Here is an 18,276-nt window from a genome sequence, read left to right on the forward strand (position 1 = left end):
GAAGAGTAGCGGTAAGCTGATTATTTTGTTCTTGTTGCGCTGTAGTAAAATAAATGTCTCTAATTTATGGTAAAATACTCGTAGTATTTTACAGTGCTTGTACGGTAACATTTTATGGTGTTTATGTGGTAAAACTTTACGGTTTAATACGGTGTTTTACGGTATTGATACTGTAAAATGTCATAGTATTCTTAAGGTAAAATGTTACAGTATTTTATGGTTTTATATCCTCAAATTTGATATTTATACAGTAAAAGTTTACCATGTTTATATGGTAAAATTTTACAGAATTCCTAAAGTATTTGGTCAAATCTTACAGAATTTCTACAGTAAAATTTTACCATAAAATTTTTGCGATATTTTACGGTATTTGGTAACATTTTGAGGTTTTCTACAGTAACATTTTACAGTATTTTCTTCGGTAAACTTTTTTCTACAGATGTTTTTTTACAGTGTGGTTATGTATTTTCTTGTCCTACTGGTCACTTTTTGAAAACCAGTTTGGATTAAATAAATAAAATCTATTTTTCCTGCAGGTTGTCACGCTGCTCAACGATCTGTACACCTGCTTCGACGCCATAATCGATAACTTTGACGTCTACAAGGTGGGTTTGGGTCACCAGTGGGTCTAACTGGGACGGGCGGTGGTGAACTGGTGCTGTACTGGTTTGTGTCCGGTCTGCAGGTGGAGACCATCGGAGACGCCTACATGGTGGTGTCGGGTCTGCCGGTCCGGAACGGGAAGCTCCACGCCAGAGAGGTGGCTAGCATGTCGCTAGCGCTGCTGGAGCAGGTCAGAACCTTCAAGATCCGACACCGACCCAACGACCAGCTCCGGCTGAGGATAGGCATTCACACCGGTGAGTCTGAAGGTCGACCGCCACTACAAGGTCACAGCGTTCAGGGGTCAAAGGTCAGAAACGACTTGTAACGCAACAAAACCGTCATCGGTTAGAAACTGGAGCAAGATGAGCAGAAAACCAGAACTCTGCTGAGTAAACATCCGACTGGATCATCCAACGAAACATCCAACAAAACATCCATCCATCCATTAAACCGTTTATTTTATTTATTTGGATCATGATAGAAGTATAAACTATCAACAGACATTTTTGCACCACAATAATCTGAACCTGCTTGAATAGAAGCAGGAAGAAGCAAAAAGCAAAAAGTTTATTTCCACCACAGTAACTGTCAGCTGACACTGAGCAGCAGCATGAAGATGATGATGATGATGATGATGATGATGTCGCTGGTTGCTGCTGCGTCATTGTTGTGCCTCCCTGTGACCCTCTGACCTTCGGGTTCCTCAGGTCCGGTGTGCGCCGGCGTTGTGGGCCTGAAGATGCCGCGGTACTGCCTGTTTGGAGACACCGTCAACACGGCGTCCCGCATGGAGTCCAACGGAGAGGGTGAGAGCTGATGACATCATTTCCTGTCTGCTTTAACAGGGGAGACGTGTCTGAAACCAGCCTGCGCTCTGGAGTTACTTTAATATTTGATTTAATTATTATGTTTATATGTTTATAATTTAATCTGTATTACGATGCAGCATCAGAGCCACGCTAAGAAAATGTTTAGAAAAGTAACATTATGAGAATAAAGTCATAATATTTTTTCAAAATATTCTGAATTTATTCTCAAATTATTTCAACTTTATTCTTATTTTATTTTTCTTAGCATGACCCTAATTCTTTGTCGTAATATAGCAACAATTCACAGCCAAAAATAATAAATAAATAAAAATAATTAAATCAAAGATAAATACTATTCACACAGATTATTTCACTTATAACAAGAGAAAAATATCTTATTAGTGAAATAATCTGCCTGTGAAAATCAGTATTTATCATCAATTTTAATGAATTATTTACTTGAAAAAAGCTCATATTTCTTGTTGAAAGTTACTTTTAAGTTAATTTTATCATATTTGCACTAAAACTAGACCAAGAACTCTGAAGTATTTTTATTTTCCTGTAAATAATATTTGTAATTTTAGGAATATTCTGGAGATAAATAAGAAATGAGACGTTTTCTTTAAATATTAGCAGCAGATCAGTTTCTCAGTTGCTGCCTCGTTGTGGATATTTTCCGACTGGATCATCTGATGTATTGATCAGCTGCTGAGTGTTTTCCTGTCTCCTCTGCTGAATTATTGATGTTTCTCTCAGAAAAAGCCGTAAACTGCAGCAGGAGGGAATCGTTTCTCCTTCGTTAACTAATAAAACTCACCAGCTTTTCCTCTGAGCTGCTGGTTTCTGACTCTTCAAAATGGGTTTTATTTAGAAGCTGGAGTTATTTAAATTCCACCCTGAGAGGTTTTTTATTTTATCTCTGCTGTGCTTTTGGTTTTCCTCGCAGCCTTAAAGATCCACGTTTCCTCCGCCACCAAAGAAGTGCTGGATGAGTTTGGTTACTTTGACCTTCAGCTGCGAGGAGACGTAGAAATGAAGGCAAGATCTGATTATTTCTGTCTTTTTTTATTCATTTCTCTGGTTGAATCATTTTCTGCAAGGTTTCTTCCTCTCCAGAACACAAGAGCTCAGAGTTTCCTGTGAAATCGATTTAATTCACTCAGATGTTTTAGAAATGTGAAATAATTGAGGAAGCGCTTAAAATTTCCCAAAATTCAACTCAAATTTGCTTCTTTAATCACAAAACAAAGCAAAATGTTACTTTAAAAAGTTGAGGGCAGGAAGCGTTTCCTGTAACAGTCTGTGTCGCAGCACAGCTGATTGGCCTCTGACCAAAGATTTTTGGTTAAATGAGACATGGTGGTGGAAGCATCATGCTGTGGGATGCTTTTCTTCAGCTGTGACAGGAAAGCTAGAGGCAGGTAGAGCAACAAAACTCAGAGTGTAGTAGGAGTAGAAACACTTTAACATGTTTTTACTTCCCTAAAGGTAAAAAGTAGAAATCTAAGAAAATATTCAAGTTAAGAATAAAAAAGTTTTTAGTAAAAATGCAGCTCAAGATCGTAAAATGATTTAAAATGTAAGAAACAGTAAAAGTTAAGTTCAAATTTTGGTGCTTACTAGATTCAAATGAAAAGTTAACTGCAAGGATCCAGTTACGGGTACGCTAACACGCTAATAGAGGAGCTAATCTCTCATTTAGCGCTTTAGCATTTTTGCTAACTTTAAAAACGTTTAGCTTCCCTGGATAAAAGCAACAATTTTCTTGGCTGTTTTGTGAACTTTAACTTGTGTTGAAGTTTAATGTTAATGAAAATCTATGCTCTTATTTTGAAGTGGGTGAATACGCAGCAGTTCCACTTCCCCTCATGTTCTTCATCCAAGATTCTGTACCCAGAATGCATCTCTGTAGAGCTACAGCGTAGTTAGGGTTAGCATAGCTAACGCTTTAGCTAACAGTGTCAACTTTAAGGATTCTTTAAAACTGATACTGGTAAAACAAAAAGTATTTTTACTACGCTGTGCTTTGAGTAATTTCATTATGAAGTATTTCTGCTCTTGAGTTAATTTTCTGGATTTTCTACCCACATTCAGAGGGTAGAATAAAAACACTCGATGTTCTTCCCATTGACAGGAATTTAAATATATTTCTCTGTACGAGTTTTATCTTGTTTTTTCAGCATGGTGTATTTTTGTCTTGTTTTTTTTTTTTTTACCGTCCCTTTAATTGAGCCAATCAGACCTTCTGGAAACAAAATGGCCGCCGCAGTCGAAGCCTCCTTCCTGCTGTGTTGGTGTCATCAGATCCGTTATCGAGGCCCAATCAAACCGCTGCTGCGTCTCCATTGACCAGCTGATTGATTTGTGTTTTTTCTTGTTGTTTTTCAGGGTAAAGGTAAAATGAGGACATATTGGCTTCTTGGGGAGAAGACTGATGTGTACGTAATCTGAGAGGCTGCTGACGGCGCGGCTACTTTATTTGTTCTAGAATAAGTCCTTAACTGTGATTTCCAGCGAAAACAGACAGAAACGGAGGGAATCCCAGGTATATTTATTACCTGCTCAACTAAATAAAAATAAAGTAAACCAGAGAGAAACGTTGTTTTTGTATGAAGAGGGTGCTTTTCACAGATGAATCCTTATTTTTTTGTGCTTTCTATATTCAGATTTGTAATAACGTGTTTGGAAGTCGACGATGTTTTAAGTATTTTTGGAAAGATTTACAGGCACAGAAAAGCAATCGTTGCCACTGCAGGGGGTTGATCAACCGTTTAACACAGCTGATGTATATATGTATATCCAAGACACTGTAAAATATTTTGTTCAATAAAATGAGTGAAGCACTCTTTTTTCATTTATAAAATGGGATTTGTTGTCTTTTCTTTGCACTTATTGACTTTTAGGCAAGAAATAATTACTAACATGAACATAAATTTCCAATAAATACCATTAATATGCCTTTAAGGAGCAGATCAACTCAAAATGTATAAATTGGACCTATAAATGATACTATTATACACATTTTATGTTAACATGGCCTCGGTGCTGCCCCCTTTGGGTGGAACGGTGGCTACTGCAGTTGAATTTTCCTATTGGGTTTTATAATTGGGTTTCCATGGTAACACCCTGAGCCTTTTACTGAAAAGTTGAATTTTCTGCAACCAAAAATGCATTAAACCTGGTTAAATATAGGAAGCGCTTTGACCCGAATCCTGGGAATAAATTTCCTCAATCGAGTCCAAAAGAATCTGAAAACTAGATTTTCTTTTAAAACGACAAATATGGAAAATATTTTTTAAGTTTTTGATCTTCACTGAATAAAAATACTTCCCTGGATAATAACTAATTACTTGATTTTATTTTATTTTTTATTATTATTTTACTCTTGACTAGATAAATTTGGCCTTTATGATAAAACGGTTTGGACACCAAGACTCATAACTACTAAGTACGGTGGTGGAAGTATTATGCTCTGGGGTGCAAACTGGATGGACAAAAATTTACCTCAAATCAAAGGTAAAAACCTTGAAGGTTAAAGATAAAATGGAAATATTTTACTTGTAAATAACGGAGGTTTTAGTGTGTAAATGTTCTGATGGACTGGATAAAAAGCAGCGTGTGTGTGTGTGTGTGTGTGTGTGTAGGTGCCGCTCAGCGGAGACAAACCAGAAATTAAAAAGGAGAAACAGAAATTTTCTGCATCTCATTTCATTTTAGATGTTGGGTGCAGATCCGCTGCGGGCCGCGCCGCGTTTCAGCAACAAATTGTTTTTTCCTGAGAGATAATGAAATGTTTGGAGAGAAAAGCTGCATAAATAGAAGCTAAAATTACTCGTCTCCATGGCGACCGCCTACTAATCCCCGCTGAAGGCTGCGGACGGATCAGGAGCCGTCCTCTGACTGACTCCACGTGTGTGGAGCTGCAGGGACGCAGCTCCGCGTTTTCTGTCTTCAAGGACAAAGACGAGATATTTACCGGCGTGGGAGGGAAGCGCTGCTGCTCAGCATCGGTTGCACTAATTACAGAGGAGACGTAATGATCCAGGAAGTATCGACGCGTTCAGGAACGTTTGATTCTCCAGCAGGAAAAACATCCTCAGTTGATTCTGAGTCCGACTTTATTTCTATTTGAGCTGAATTAAATGTAATGAAGTCTAAACTAAAACTTGAGATAATCAATTCTACGGTGGCTGACGAGTTCAAACGCAGAAACGATCCAAACTCCAAAACACCAACACAGAAAAATACTGGGAACAAAAAATACCGCAATCACAGAAACAGATACAAAAAACAACAACTGACGATAAATATAAAAAAATGTTGAAACAGCAAATTAAAAAAAAGTAACATTATATTTGTTTGTTTTGTTTTTGTTTGTAATAATCTGAAAAAGTCAAAGTTCTGCTGGGATCCTGTCTTATAACGTCTTTTGGTCGCGTATAATTTCCAGTTTTTGTTCGGTTTAATGAGGCTGCAGCTGTTAGGAAAAATAAACCGAAACCAGACGGGCTTTATTGGCTGGCGGAGCACCTGGTGGACAGGTGAGGAACTGCAGGAGGAGCTCAGTCGTCAGGCAGCTCCTCCTCATCCAGCCGGTCCTGGATCCTGGTGCTGAACAGAGACGACTTCTTGAAAGGAGCGGTCGGGTTCTTGATGGGCGAAACACGCTGCCGACCAAAACCAACAGAAACACAACAAAGGTTAAATATGATGAGAATTATATTTAACTCTGAAAACCCTAACAGATTTAAATTCAGATTATAATCTATAAACTGTTTATCAGCCACGTTCTGTATTCATGCAGTGACCAGGTTTAAGTGTGGAGCCATAAATATGCCTTTTAGAGAGTGGAATAGAAATTAAAGATGGCTGCCAGTTGTTCAGAGAACTGAGGAGGATCGTGATCTTCATGTGACCCAAAATGAAAACGGTTTGACCCCCGTCTGAGGCGAGTCGCTCTCAGTTCATGATTCATTTTTATTAATGTATAAAAACATGTAAAGGTGACTAAATCCACACCTGGATCTTCTGGAAGTTGTCGCTCCAGAACGTGATGGCCTCCTCGTTTCTGTAATCATGATCCTGAAGACGAGGGAAGAAACGTTAAAATGTTAGAAATGTTCTGGTTCCTCTGGTTTAATGAGAGCTAACTGGTGTTAGCATGAAGCTACGCGTACCGTCGACGCCTTCGGTCTGCTGGGGACGAATCCTGGGGCGCAGAAATGACACTGGTGTGTGGACCTGTAGTCTGGTTTCAGTTCTGGTTCTACCGGCTTCATCTCGGCCAGAATCTTCTCCCTGTGGAGGCAGGAAGCGAGCCGGTCAGAGGGAAGCTGCCGGTCCACGATTCAAATGTGTTTTATAACCTAAAACACCCAGACAAACAGTCAAAATGATGTATCTGAGGGAGTAAATCTTCCTCTCTGCATGAGTTTAACATGCAGAAACCCTGAGATGAATCAGCAGCACTTAGGAAAGAAAGGAAATTGAATATACGGCCTGAGAGGCTCTTCTACGTTTCCATCCAATTCGTGAAGCTTTTCATTCCCTCTCAGCTCTAACATGCGACAGGACGTTAATTTCTATGGGGGAGCCCTTCATCAAAATGACTGGGCTCCATGTAAAATAACACCATAAAGTCTGATTTAACCCAGACGGGTAAATATTACCCCATTGCCCCTGCAACGCTTTCCAGAAATGACATTTTCCTCTCCAGGGTAAAAGGCGTTGTGTGACTCACCGCATCATCTGGGATAAATGTCTCTCCAGCAGCTCCTTCCTGACGCCTGCGCCACCAAATAAAACACAAACCGACTCAGAGAGCACAGAAAACAGGACTTTTCAGAGTAAATAAACAGAGGACTGTCATCAGCGAATGTGTGAACGTTGGAATGTGATTCTCTGATGGAGGAACATGGAGGCGCTGACCTTTGACCTTCACGTCTGGACCTTTCAGGGGGATGTAAGACGCACCGAACAGAGATAAAGTCTCCATTTTACACCCTCGGTTTATGGTGATGAGCCCCTCATGTCCGTTCAACCGGACGCTCTTCTTCTTGTCGTCGATGTTGAGAGCGGCCACTGCTTTCTGGAGGACGACAGGAAGTCAGAGATCAAATCTGAACCTTTACTGTAAATACCATCACTACACAGCTTAACTTTGAAACGTTTTGTGTGTTAATGTAATTTATTCACTCAAATTTAATGAGGTAGTGGCAGAAAAGTTATCCAAACTGTGAAAAACAAAAGTTCTTTGTTGAAAGTAGGGCTGGACGATATGTTTAATATAAATCGATATCAGTAATTATTGATTCTGTTTTTCTAAACATCTGAAAAATGGCCAGATTGGTGGAATAAACTTGTTTTATTTACAGTTTTCATCTCACACTGTTGTTTTATTTATTTTTTTATTATTTTTAAGCAGTTATGAGGCATGGTGTCAAAACCTTAAACTTCTGCTGCGCAAGTTACTCAGCAGGCTGTTGCTAGGCAACAAGAGTGAGTGAGTTGCTAGGTAACCGAAAAGAGAGTGAGTTAGTCGATTCCACCATTTTATCTTGGCCAATCGTGAAAGGTAGAGCAGCTAACGTCTTTCCTCTGCCTACATCCCCCAGAATGCTGTGCGGTTATCAGACTTATCTATTGATATTGATCACGTCTCTATAGCGAAATGTTCTTGATTTATTGTCCAGTTCCAGTTGAACGGCTGGAAATGGTACTTAAAGGTCCAACTAAAACCCAGCAATACCTCTAATGTCATTTTCAGTCCAGTACCTGATTATCTGCAGTTTGTTGGAATAATTTTAGTTTACCAAAGATCCATGGCGACCAGGTATTGTTTATATAATCAGGAACAGCTGATTAATATCAAATGACGCCTGAAGAAAAACACCAAGAAATCCCAGCTATGAAACATACCTTTATTAAATCCTGTCAAAAGTGTTTTTATTGCTCTGATCTAATATCCTAGTCCTGAATATTGAGTTTTAATTAGCTGTAAATGGATAATTGTGACACTTAACAGAAATAAACCTTTGTGTAATAAGTTTATATAATGTCTTTCTCTTTCTCACTGTTTAATCAATGTTGCATGCTGTTTTTAATTTAATTATGCAAAGCACTTTGAAATGCCTTGCTGCTGAAATGTGCTATACAAATAAAATTTGATTGATTGATTGATTGATTGATTGATTGATTGATTGATTGATTGATTGTGTTTAATTAAAGGTTGGAGTTATTAAAATGTATTAACTCATATTTTTATTGAATGGGTCTTTTGGTTTATTAGACTATAAAATGCCTGTAATGACAATATTCAGTAAATTAGAATGCTATTAATTTATTTCAGTAACTCAGTGCATAGTATATAGATTAATTACACATGATGGATGTTTTCAAGCCTTTATTTCTGTTAATTAAGATGATTTTCTGACAAAAGCCAATGAAAACACGCTATCTAAGATAAGAATAAACATCAGACCAATATATTTAATAAGAAGGATGTGGGATTAATAAAAATACATCGTTTAATGTATATATTTTCAAAAAGGTACTTCTAAAATAGTAGGGTCCAATTTTAAAGTCCATTTTCTACTTTCTGTTTGTTTCGCCTTGTTTACAGTTAGCAGCTGTCCTCCCCATTGTTAGTCTGCATGATTATTTTGGGGGTAATTTTGCTGAACCAGCGGATAACTCGGCTCACCTCCTCCACCCAGTTGTCCTTCAGGATTCCTCTCGGGCGGATTTCCTCAGCGACCGGCTCCTCGGCCATGGTGACATAAAAACAGCTGCTAACTCAGAAGTGTCCTCGGACTGCCGTTTCTACGTTTAGAAGTCTCCCATAGCAACGGGCAGCGCTTCGCGGAAGTGTTGTCATAGAAACCGTGGTCAACGTATGCTAGGCTGTGTTAGCCCGTTGTTTGTGAATATAACTACGGGAATACTGTAAAGAACAGCGCGTTTACATCTAAGAGGACTCGACAGAACATTACTAAGCAATATGTTTACGTAATAACTTAATAACTTTTACAGACTGAGTGAGAATCACTCCAGAAAGTCCAAAGAAAGACTTTGAAATACTTCCGGAAATGATTGATAACGCTTCAATATTTCAGGAAAATTTAAAGGGACAGACGCGGTGCATCTCTAAAGGGCACTAAAAGTTGTTCGTTATGAATGTAAAAATAAAGAGAGAGATAGAGAGGGAGAGATGGAGAGAGAGACAGAGAGAGAGAGATAATATGCCGTTAGCTTAGAGTTGCATTAGCTAAAATTGCATATATTGGTGTGCTGTGGTGGCGCAGGGGCTGAGCACAGCCTGCGTGTGGAGGCCTTGGTCCTCGATGCAGCTGTTGCGAGTTCGATTCCCGGCCTTTGCGGCATGTCTGCCTGCTTTCCTATTGGTTGGCTGTCAAGTAAAGGCCACTAGAGCCACAAAAATAACTAAAATTGCATACTGATAAACCAAAGTTGTGTTTGTTGATTTATGTATACTATCATACATTACATTAATAAAGATTATTAGCTTTCTAGAAAAAAAATCAACACCTAAATAATCTAATTTTTGCCTGATTATAATATAAAACGGTGCTCTCTGAAATCCACTGACAGTCTTCAGGTCTGTTTTCTACCACCTACAACTGAGACGCCTGCAGCAAAACATCACTGTTGTTCTCTAGAAGGTAAATGGATTTTACATCCAAGTCAAGAAACATCACCACCTTACAACCTCCTTCCTATTTTGCAGGCAACCTTGCTGAATCACTGTATTTATTTATTTATTCATATCAGTGCAAACCCATCTAAATATAACATTGTGTGGTGGTTACTGTGGAAATAAAGCACAGAAACAAACCTCTGTTGCTGAGAAACAGCGAGTAGACCTTTCCCTGTAGCGGTCACCAGCAGCTCAGCATGAAACAGAGTCAGGCTGAAACAGAATCAGTTTGAAACAGAATCAGGCTGAAACAGAATCAGGCTGAAACAGAATCAGTTTGAAACAGAGTCAGACTGAAACAGAATCAGTTTGAAACAGAATCAGATTGAAACAGAATCAGATTGAAACAGAATCAGATTGAAACAGAATCAGTTTGAAACAGAATCAGGTTGAAACAGAATCAGATTGAAACAGAATCAGATTGAAACAGAATCAGTTTGAAACAGAATCAGTTTGAAACAATCAGGCTGAAACAGAATCAGATTGAAACAGAATCAGATTGAAACAGAATCAGATTGAAACTGAATCAGTTTCAAACTGAATCAGTTTCAAACAGAGTCAGACTTTGTGGATGTCAGGAGCTGGACTGAAACATGACCGTCACTTTCACAGCGATGTGGGATTATTCCAGCTGGAAGTGACGACATATCCTGGGATTAACGCAGCAAAATGGAACCAAATGTAGCAACACTTTGCAGGTTTAGGAGGTTTTAAGAGCTGACATTAAACTTTATCTCAGGTTCTTGTTGACCTTTATTATGCTGTTCTTTTTCTTTATTTTTCTAACCAGAGAACCATTTAAATTGAAATAATTACATGTTTCCAACAGGGCCCGGCTCGTTTTGCAGCTCCAGTGAAATGTCCTGTCAGCTGGTTGAGCTGTGAGGCGTTTTGGGCTCATCTTAACAGAACCAACCGGTCAGCGATGCGGGCGGCGCCGCCATCAGATGCTCCACATCCTCTATCATTGTCTCCTTCAGACCCCCACAGCTGTTATTTCTGAGCCACTTGGATGTTGACTGGCCGTCGCCATGGCGACCAGCATCCCTGCAGATGTATTGATGAGGGATAAATCTTTGCATTCAGCGCCACCACTTTGGCCAGGAGTCCCTTCCTCCTTGGCCAAATTACTGAGAGGTTTCAGCTTTCATCTTCTTCACTTTCATCTTCCCCTGAAGTCACACACCGACCAGAACCGACCAGAACCGACCCGAACTGACCAGAACCGACCAGAACCGACCTGAACCGACCAGAACTGACCAGAACTGACCAGAACCGAACCCCCTACCGGGAGCCGGACCACTGCGATGCTGCAACAACAAACTGCAGCATCCGCCTTTCATCTCTGTCACGTCATTATCGGGTTCAAGGTGACATAGAGGTCAACCTTTAGGTCAAGGTGACATAGAGGTCAACCGGATCAGCTTCTCTTTTTAAGTAAACAAGCAACAGGCAGCGACATCCTGAACTCTGCTCACAGGTTTCATTTAAAACTAAAAGCTTCTCCAGGAACTGACAGAGGAGAAGCTGCAGCTGCGAAAGCCAGAATAGAAAAGGTGAAGACTGTCCCCTAATGGCGCCACCGACAGGAGACAAAATCAAAGATCAAACTGATACAAGCACAGAGAAACAAAGTATTTATGTCTGTATGAATGAAACGCAGCATGATGGGGGCTTTACAGTAGATAGAAAAATAGGAAGAGGAAATTTCACCCAAAAATCTCAGAAATCTACGTGTCTCTTTTTGTTTTAGGAAATTTCTCAGATTAATTTCAAATTTTCAGTTTCAAAAGTCAAAAATTTGCTTAAATAACAGTAAAAAATGTTGAGATTAATCTAGGAAATTTTCTTTTTTTTAAAAAAAAAGGATATTTGTGAGATTAAAAAGTTTAAAATTGGCTAGATTCACTTAAAAAAATTCTGGAAAAAACTTTGAATTTTTGACGCCTATGTGATAAATTACAGCCATCAGCTGCAACAAGATGCATTCAAGTTTTGTTTTTATTATCTTGAAGCTCTTGATGTGATCGACCCAAACAGCCAAACTGTCTGGACTGATCACGACCAGAACCAGAACGTCTCGTCCTTATTGGGTGACCATTTATTTCATGCTGCGGCAGGAAAATCCTCAACCTGTCTGTGGGATTTCAGGCTCTGAAACCACAACAGGCTCTCCAATCCAACATAATTTGATTTGCTGCTGGATTTTCTGTCCAGGTAGAATTACGCTGCAGTGTCGGCCTTGTGGCGCTCAGGTTGGCACCGAAACGCTGAGATTTTACGCTTCGGCTGCAGTTTGGGTGCATTAACTTGTTGCCTTTAGAAAAACCTTCGTCTCCAGTAAGTAATTGGCTGAGAAACACGTCGACCTTTAGCTGACAGCCGAGGGCAAACATGGAGAATGAGGGGAAAATTATCGGCTCGTTTATTAACACAGATGGAGAAACTGAAGGAAAACAGATTCAGATTTATTTCTGCTCATAATCCAGGCTAAAACAAATTATATATGAGTATATATTTACATATAAATATATATTTATATATGTATGTGACTGTACTTCAGGTATCTGATTACATTTTAAGATAAATATCTGTAGTTTATTCTTTATATTTTCACTTATTTCTTCACTGTAAAACATTTGAACTGTGTTGTGTTTATCTTCTAGTCCTTCAGTCAAATAAATTGAGCAAGTTTTAGATTTTAATGTTTGAGTTTGTGAAAGATAAACGTACAGTAATGAGTTGTGTTAACGTTTTATGAATTTTAAAGAGTTGAATAAACCAGATTTATTACTTTAAAAAGCTGAAAGAAGAAAAAGAGGAGTTGGAACCATTAGGACCAGACATGTTGTACTTTTGGATAAATAATATTCCTTATGCATAAATATTGAGTTTTTCTTGCTGCTGATAAAACTAAAGCCATTAAACCAAGAAATGGAAAACAATTCACCCCAAAAATGTAAAATATTGACTTTTCTTTTAACATTTTATATAATAAATCACAACTTTTGGCCAGTGTTTGACAACAAACAATAAAATAATGCATGTTTAGTTAATTAAGTGTATTTGAACATTTTTCAGTTTCATCCTCTGATTATTTTGACCAACATTAATAAACGTTTGGACATCCAACAGACACTGGAGGACAACCATAAATCAGAGGATTATAATCACTTTATTTGACTATCAAAGCTTTTATAACGCACATTTCCTCTGTGAACCATAATCAGATGGATGTAGAGACAGAATCAGTTGGATGTAGAGACAGAATCAGATGGATGTAGAGACAGAATCAGATGGATGTAGAGACAGAAGTCCATCCAGACTCCAGTTTCTTTGTCACGTCAGCAGATCTGCTGCTGAAGGACATGAACACGTCAACAGACGTTTGTTTGCTCTTCCTGTCATTAAGCTCCGGGTCTAAATCCCCTCTTGACCGTTTCTGTAACAAAGCTTTGTGAAAACTGGTTTCTTGGTGAAGAATCGACCATCAGGCGGTTCATCCGTCCCTGTTGTTTTAAAGGGCGGCCATTTTGGATTAAGACCTTCCACTTTTTCATTCTGAAGTGTCTATCAGGAAACACACCAGAGGTTTTAATCAACTTCCCTCCACTTCATCTCCACCCAACTGTTCTCTTCATCCTGACAAAGGACGACGACGTGGTCAGTTTTCTGAAACGGTATAAAAGGCGATGGATGTCCAAAGTCCGAACCAGAGCAGAGAGACTTCCGAAGACAATCCATCTCCTCCAATAAAACGCCGTCCACCGGTCAGAAGATGAGGCGATCGCTTTTGTCCGTCACGTTTGCTGCCGCTCTCTTCCTCAACTGCAACGCGGTACCGATGGGAAAGACTGAGGACGGGTCGCTGGAGCAGGAGGTCTTCACCTCCGTCCTGAACGACGAGGCGATGGAGGGCGGCCTGGGCGAGGCGGACCTGGCCTCGGTGGCCAGAGCCCGGGCGACCAGGGTGATCGTCATCGCCGCCGACCCGACGATCTGGAGGGACATGAGGGTTCTGCAGAACGGGATGTCCGTCTACAAACGGAGGGCCGATGACGGCAACCAGGTGGGCGAGCACGGCGATGGCGGCCAGCAGCTGAGCATCCCCATTCTGAGGAGGGACAACATGAGGTGCATGGTGGGCCGGGTGTACCGGCCCTGCTGGGAGGTCTAGGACTGTTCGCTCTGCTGCTGAGGCGACCAGATGGAAGAAAGCAAAGAAAGAAGTCAACTCCTGTCTCAAGAAATGTGTCTTTGAGTGTTGAAGTCACTGCAGATCTGTGAATAAACACTATTCAGTTCTGCTTTATGTCTGCTGTTTTCTTAAAGGTGGCGTTTTATGCAGGTTAGGATCCGATTATGTGCGATACGGAACATGGTCACTGCATTTATTGAACAAGATTATTCTTGTATAATGAGATTTTGGAACCTGTTGTGAGATGTTTTAGAGCCTCTGTCACTTTATATCCCAAAAAGTCGCTGCTGGCCTCACACCCCAACACGTTTACTCTCAAATGTGAAAATGGCTGCAAACGGATACCCAACTATACAACCGTACATCTTTAAAAAGCAGAAGTGGAGCCCCCTGCACAACCAACAACAATACAGCAAGAGGTTTCTGGATGGTAAGTCAACAACAAAACACTTTGTCTTTTCCAGCAGCCATTATACAGCGCATATGGCGGGAAAACAGCTGACCAAACCTGCTGGTACTCTGCTGGGGTTGGTAGGTAATGGCATATTACCTGGGTTTCCATGTTTGCAAAGCTTTGGTGATATTCCACAAAGGTTGAAAAAACACAATTTTGCAATTGCGCCGTTTCGATTAAATAAGAAACACAATTAAAATCACATGTGAATAAGTTTGTTTACGCTACAAGTCATTAAAAATGCGCCGCATCATCATCCTCCAACCACTTCCTGGTATCTTATTTGTTGTTTCCATCAGTAGTAACATCCGGTGTGGATCACATGATGCAAAGAAGTATTTCAATTGCAGTTTTATGAAAAAACACCAAAACTTTTTATTGAAAGGTTTTTTCAAACTTGTCTTGTTTCCATTGAGCAAATTTATTTTTGTAATTCCAACTTGTGCCATTTTATGATCAATGGAAACATGGCTACTGATGCTAAAGCAAAGCAGAGAGTGTTAAATTTACCCACCATTCATACCATTTTAAAATCTGAATGTAAAAACAGATATATGGAAGAAATCAGCAAATTTATCCAGAAGATCAAACCAACGAACGGCTAAAAACCCAACAGTAAAGCGTTGGAAGGACCTGTGTGTTTAAGGATCTCATTGTCGTTGTTCTTGAGTTGCTCCATTGTTCTGACAGACCTGACTCTCACACGCCGCTCATCAGATCAGCTGACAACACTTTTAAATCTTGTTCAAGTTGTTTCCCTGCAGCAGCAGCTGCTCCATCTTGGCCCGGTCCCTGGATTTCTCCCTGGAGGTTTTACTGGCTCTGATTCAACCAAACATCTGGGAGCAGAAGCTTTGATTTCACCGCGTCGCTGACTTATAAAATCACAGACAGATTTTCACAAAGGTTTGCTACGTCAGATCCTGCCTACTGGTAAATTACAACTTCTCTACGTTTCTTGACGGTTCGCCGTTTCGGGAAAGTCTTAAGGAATCAATTAGGTATTTGTTTCCAAAAGCTAATAACCTAATGTGATAATGGTTCCCCATTGTTCTTCAGGTGTTTGCAATGTGTCATGAACACCTGTATGATGGTGTGTTTGGGTCAACGTGTGCAGGAAAAAAGAGGGTGAATTTCCAACAAAAAAATGTCTAAGTGAATTGTAAAGTACATATGTCATATTTAAGGAGGAAATATCTAGGAAATGATTAATTATAATCTTTTATTTGAGGTGTTTGAAACTTTTGAGACAATTTATTCTTTTACCATTAATATTTTCAATCATGTCATCTAGTGAACAAGTTAAACCTAAAATAGTGACATAGAAAGACAGTTTGTGTTTAAATTGATATCTTTGGACATTATTAGTGATAATATATTTCCTTTGGTTGGTTAAAGTTTAGTCATTCAGCAGGAATGGAAAAAACTGCTGAACATTCAGGTTGGGTTGTTTCTTCTGGGAATTTCTGAACCTTTTCACTGTTTACTATAAGCTTCTGGCTGGAAAATCAATTACAGTTAAAATGGTGGCAGAAATCCACAATGTGAAAAATTCAATTCTGGGCCATAATTACCAACACTGTGGTTCTTTAATGCTGCATGACAACATGAGAAAAGATTTTATGAAGTAAAACTCCTGCAGCTCAGAACCAACTTAATGACAACCTTTTGGTTTTTAGGTTGTGAGAAAAAGTTTAAATCGACAGAAGTTGTTCTGTTCACAACGCCGTGATGTGATTGGTGGATTTCTGTCCGAGATTGAAATATTTCCTCAGGAATTTGAAGCATTTTCATATAACTCTGATCCCAGGAGGATAAGCTGTAATAACTCTCAGGTCCCTTCAGGTTGTTTCTGCTCCACTTGAAGGTCAGTTATTAAAATCAGACTCTTTGATGGGCTAAAACATCCTAAAGTTGTTACCATTTAAACTAGTTAATTCACCTTTTAATTGACCTGAACATGGCTCTGGACATGTTCTACTTGGAGCTAAAAGTTTAATTCTAACAGACTGTAACAGTTTTATGACACGCTGAACACAATCACTGTGACACTTCGTGTCCTCAGGTTGAAATGCCAAATGGTTTTGCCCTTTTAAAGCTCAAATTACATTGGGAGCCTTTTGGCATTTTCACATCTCGTAACACAATTCAGATAAATGGTTTATGGGAAGGTGTTTTGTTTTCACTGATGTCAGTGAGGAATAACGTCACGGAAAAGTTATACAAGAGGTTTTGAGGCAAAATATTCATGTCTGTGGATTAAAATTTGGTTAATATTGATATCTGACACTATGAAACAAACATATTGTTTATAACTGTTAAACGAAGTCTAACCGACTCGGTTCAACTCGGGACCAAAATTGCAACATTTGTCACATTTTCAGCTGCTGCGTTTCTCTTTCACTGACTCCAAGGAACCAAACTTATTTAAAAACCTGTTCCCCTCCTCGCCTGTGGGGGCGCTGCACCAGGAACCGCTGAAGGAAACGAGACAACAAACCTCCGAAGAAAACTCTGAACGCAACTTTCTTCTTCACAAAATGTAGGTCAGGACAATATGATATACAAAGCGTTTCATATTAATCAATATCGATAATTATTGGTTAGTTTTTAGTTTTAAATGTTTGAAATACCGCCAAACTGGTGGTGTGACCTTTTCCTGTTTTATCCACAGTTTTCACTCCACGGCTTTGTTACTGATGAGGCGAAAACCAAAACTGCAGCTGCGCAAGTTACGCAACAGGTTGTTGCTAGGCAACCGAGGCTTGCTTAGCTAAAAGTGAGAGGTTGAGCAACTAATACTTTTCCGTTGCCTTCATCTCCCAGAATGCTGTGCGGGTCTGGATCGGAGTTCAGGTAATATTTTATATATTGATTACTGAATATTCTATCAGATGTATTATTTATTGATATTGATCATGCGTCTATAACAGTATATATTGTTATTGATTTGTTGTCCAGCTCTAACAAAATGTAAACAAAAATGAAGTAGTGTCAGATTTTAGCGGTTGTCGGATTTCACTTTTCTCTTTGGTAAAATACCACAAACCATTTCTTTTTGCTAGCAGAATATCAAGGTTCTTTTTGGTGGCATTTACCCAGAATGCCCTGCTTTGTAGTCCACTTGCAGCTTTCGGAGCGGTCTCTGGTCCGTTTGGCGTTCACATATGTATTTGAATCGCACCAGAGTTCACTTAAACCGAACCGAGACGGAGTTCAAGTTTTGATTTGGCTTTCACATCTCTCCAAACCAATCCGATTTTCTAGGCAAACAAATTGGACTTGGATTAAACAGGATTAGTTAAAATGCACCACTAATGTGCCTTGAAAAATAAAAATAAAAAAATATTAAAAGATTTTTAAAAGAAGAAAGTACAGAGATCTGTTATATCTAGGTTTTTAGGGAGGGCTAATCAGCTTAATTTTGCTATATTAGACATATCTCAATTAAAAATATGTTTGAAGCAATAATTGGCCTAAAATGCAGACTATG

The 18,276-nt window shown here is 39.3% G+C and overlaps 3 protein-coding genes across 3 annotated transcripts in view; 2 read left to right on the forward strand and 1 right to left on the reverse strand.

The window, feature by feature from the left end:
• npr2 (natriuretic peptide receptor 2) overlaps positions 1–4,278 on the forward strand; it is a 60,827-nt gene extending 56,549 nt beyond the window's left edge. The window contains exons 18-22 of the mRNA XM_014991691.2: positions 537–605; positions 686–860; positions 1,314–1,412; positions 2,362–2,453; positions 3,804–4,278. Of these exons, the coding sequence (XP_014847177.1) occupies positions 537–605; positions 686–860; positions 1,314–1,412; positions 2,362–2,453; positions 3,804–3,866 (498 nt within the window). The 3' untranslated portion in view covers positions 3,867–4,278. The remainder of the gene's footprint in view (positions 1–536; positions 606–685; positions 861–1,313; positions 1,413–2,361; positions 2,454–3,803) is intronic.
• A 1,237-nt stretch (positions 4,279–5,515) lies between these two features.
• spag8 (sperm associated antigen 8) lies at positions 5,516–9,510 on the reverse strand. Its single transcript, XM_088011122.1, has 6 exons — positions 9,118–9,510; positions 7,344–7,503; positions 7,156–7,201; positions 6,593–6,713; positions 6,435–6,497; positions 5,516–6,082 (listed from the first exon to the last, which is right to left on the reverse strand). Exons 1-6 carry the CDS (start codon positions 9,184–9,186, stop codon positions 5,978–5,980), a joined length of 564 nt encoding a protein of 187 aa, XP_087867248.1. The 5' UTR covers positions 9,187–9,510; the 3' UTR covers positions 5,516–5,977.
• A 4,399-nt stretch (positions 9,511–13,909) lies between these two features.
• Positions 13,910–14,443, forward strand: pmchl (pro-melanin-concentrating hormone, like). The gene has a single exon (XM_014991667.2). It carries the CDS (start codon positions 13,910–13,912, stop codon positions 14,306–14,308), a length of 399 nt encoding a protein of 132 aa, XP_014847153.2. The 3' UTR covers positions 14,309–14,443.
• The last annotated feature ends 3,833 nt before the right edge of the window (positions 14,444–18,276 follow it).

This window comes from Poecilia mexicana, unplaced genomic scaffold (assembly GCF_051168715.1).
Source record: "Poecilia mexicana isolate PSO_F unplaced genomic scaffold, ASM5116871v1 scaffold_12, whole genome shotgun sequence".
Taxonomy (NCBI): domain Eukaryota; kingdom Metazoa; phylum Chordata; class Actinopteri; order Cyprinodontiformes; family Poeciliidae; genus Poecilia; species Poecilia mexicana.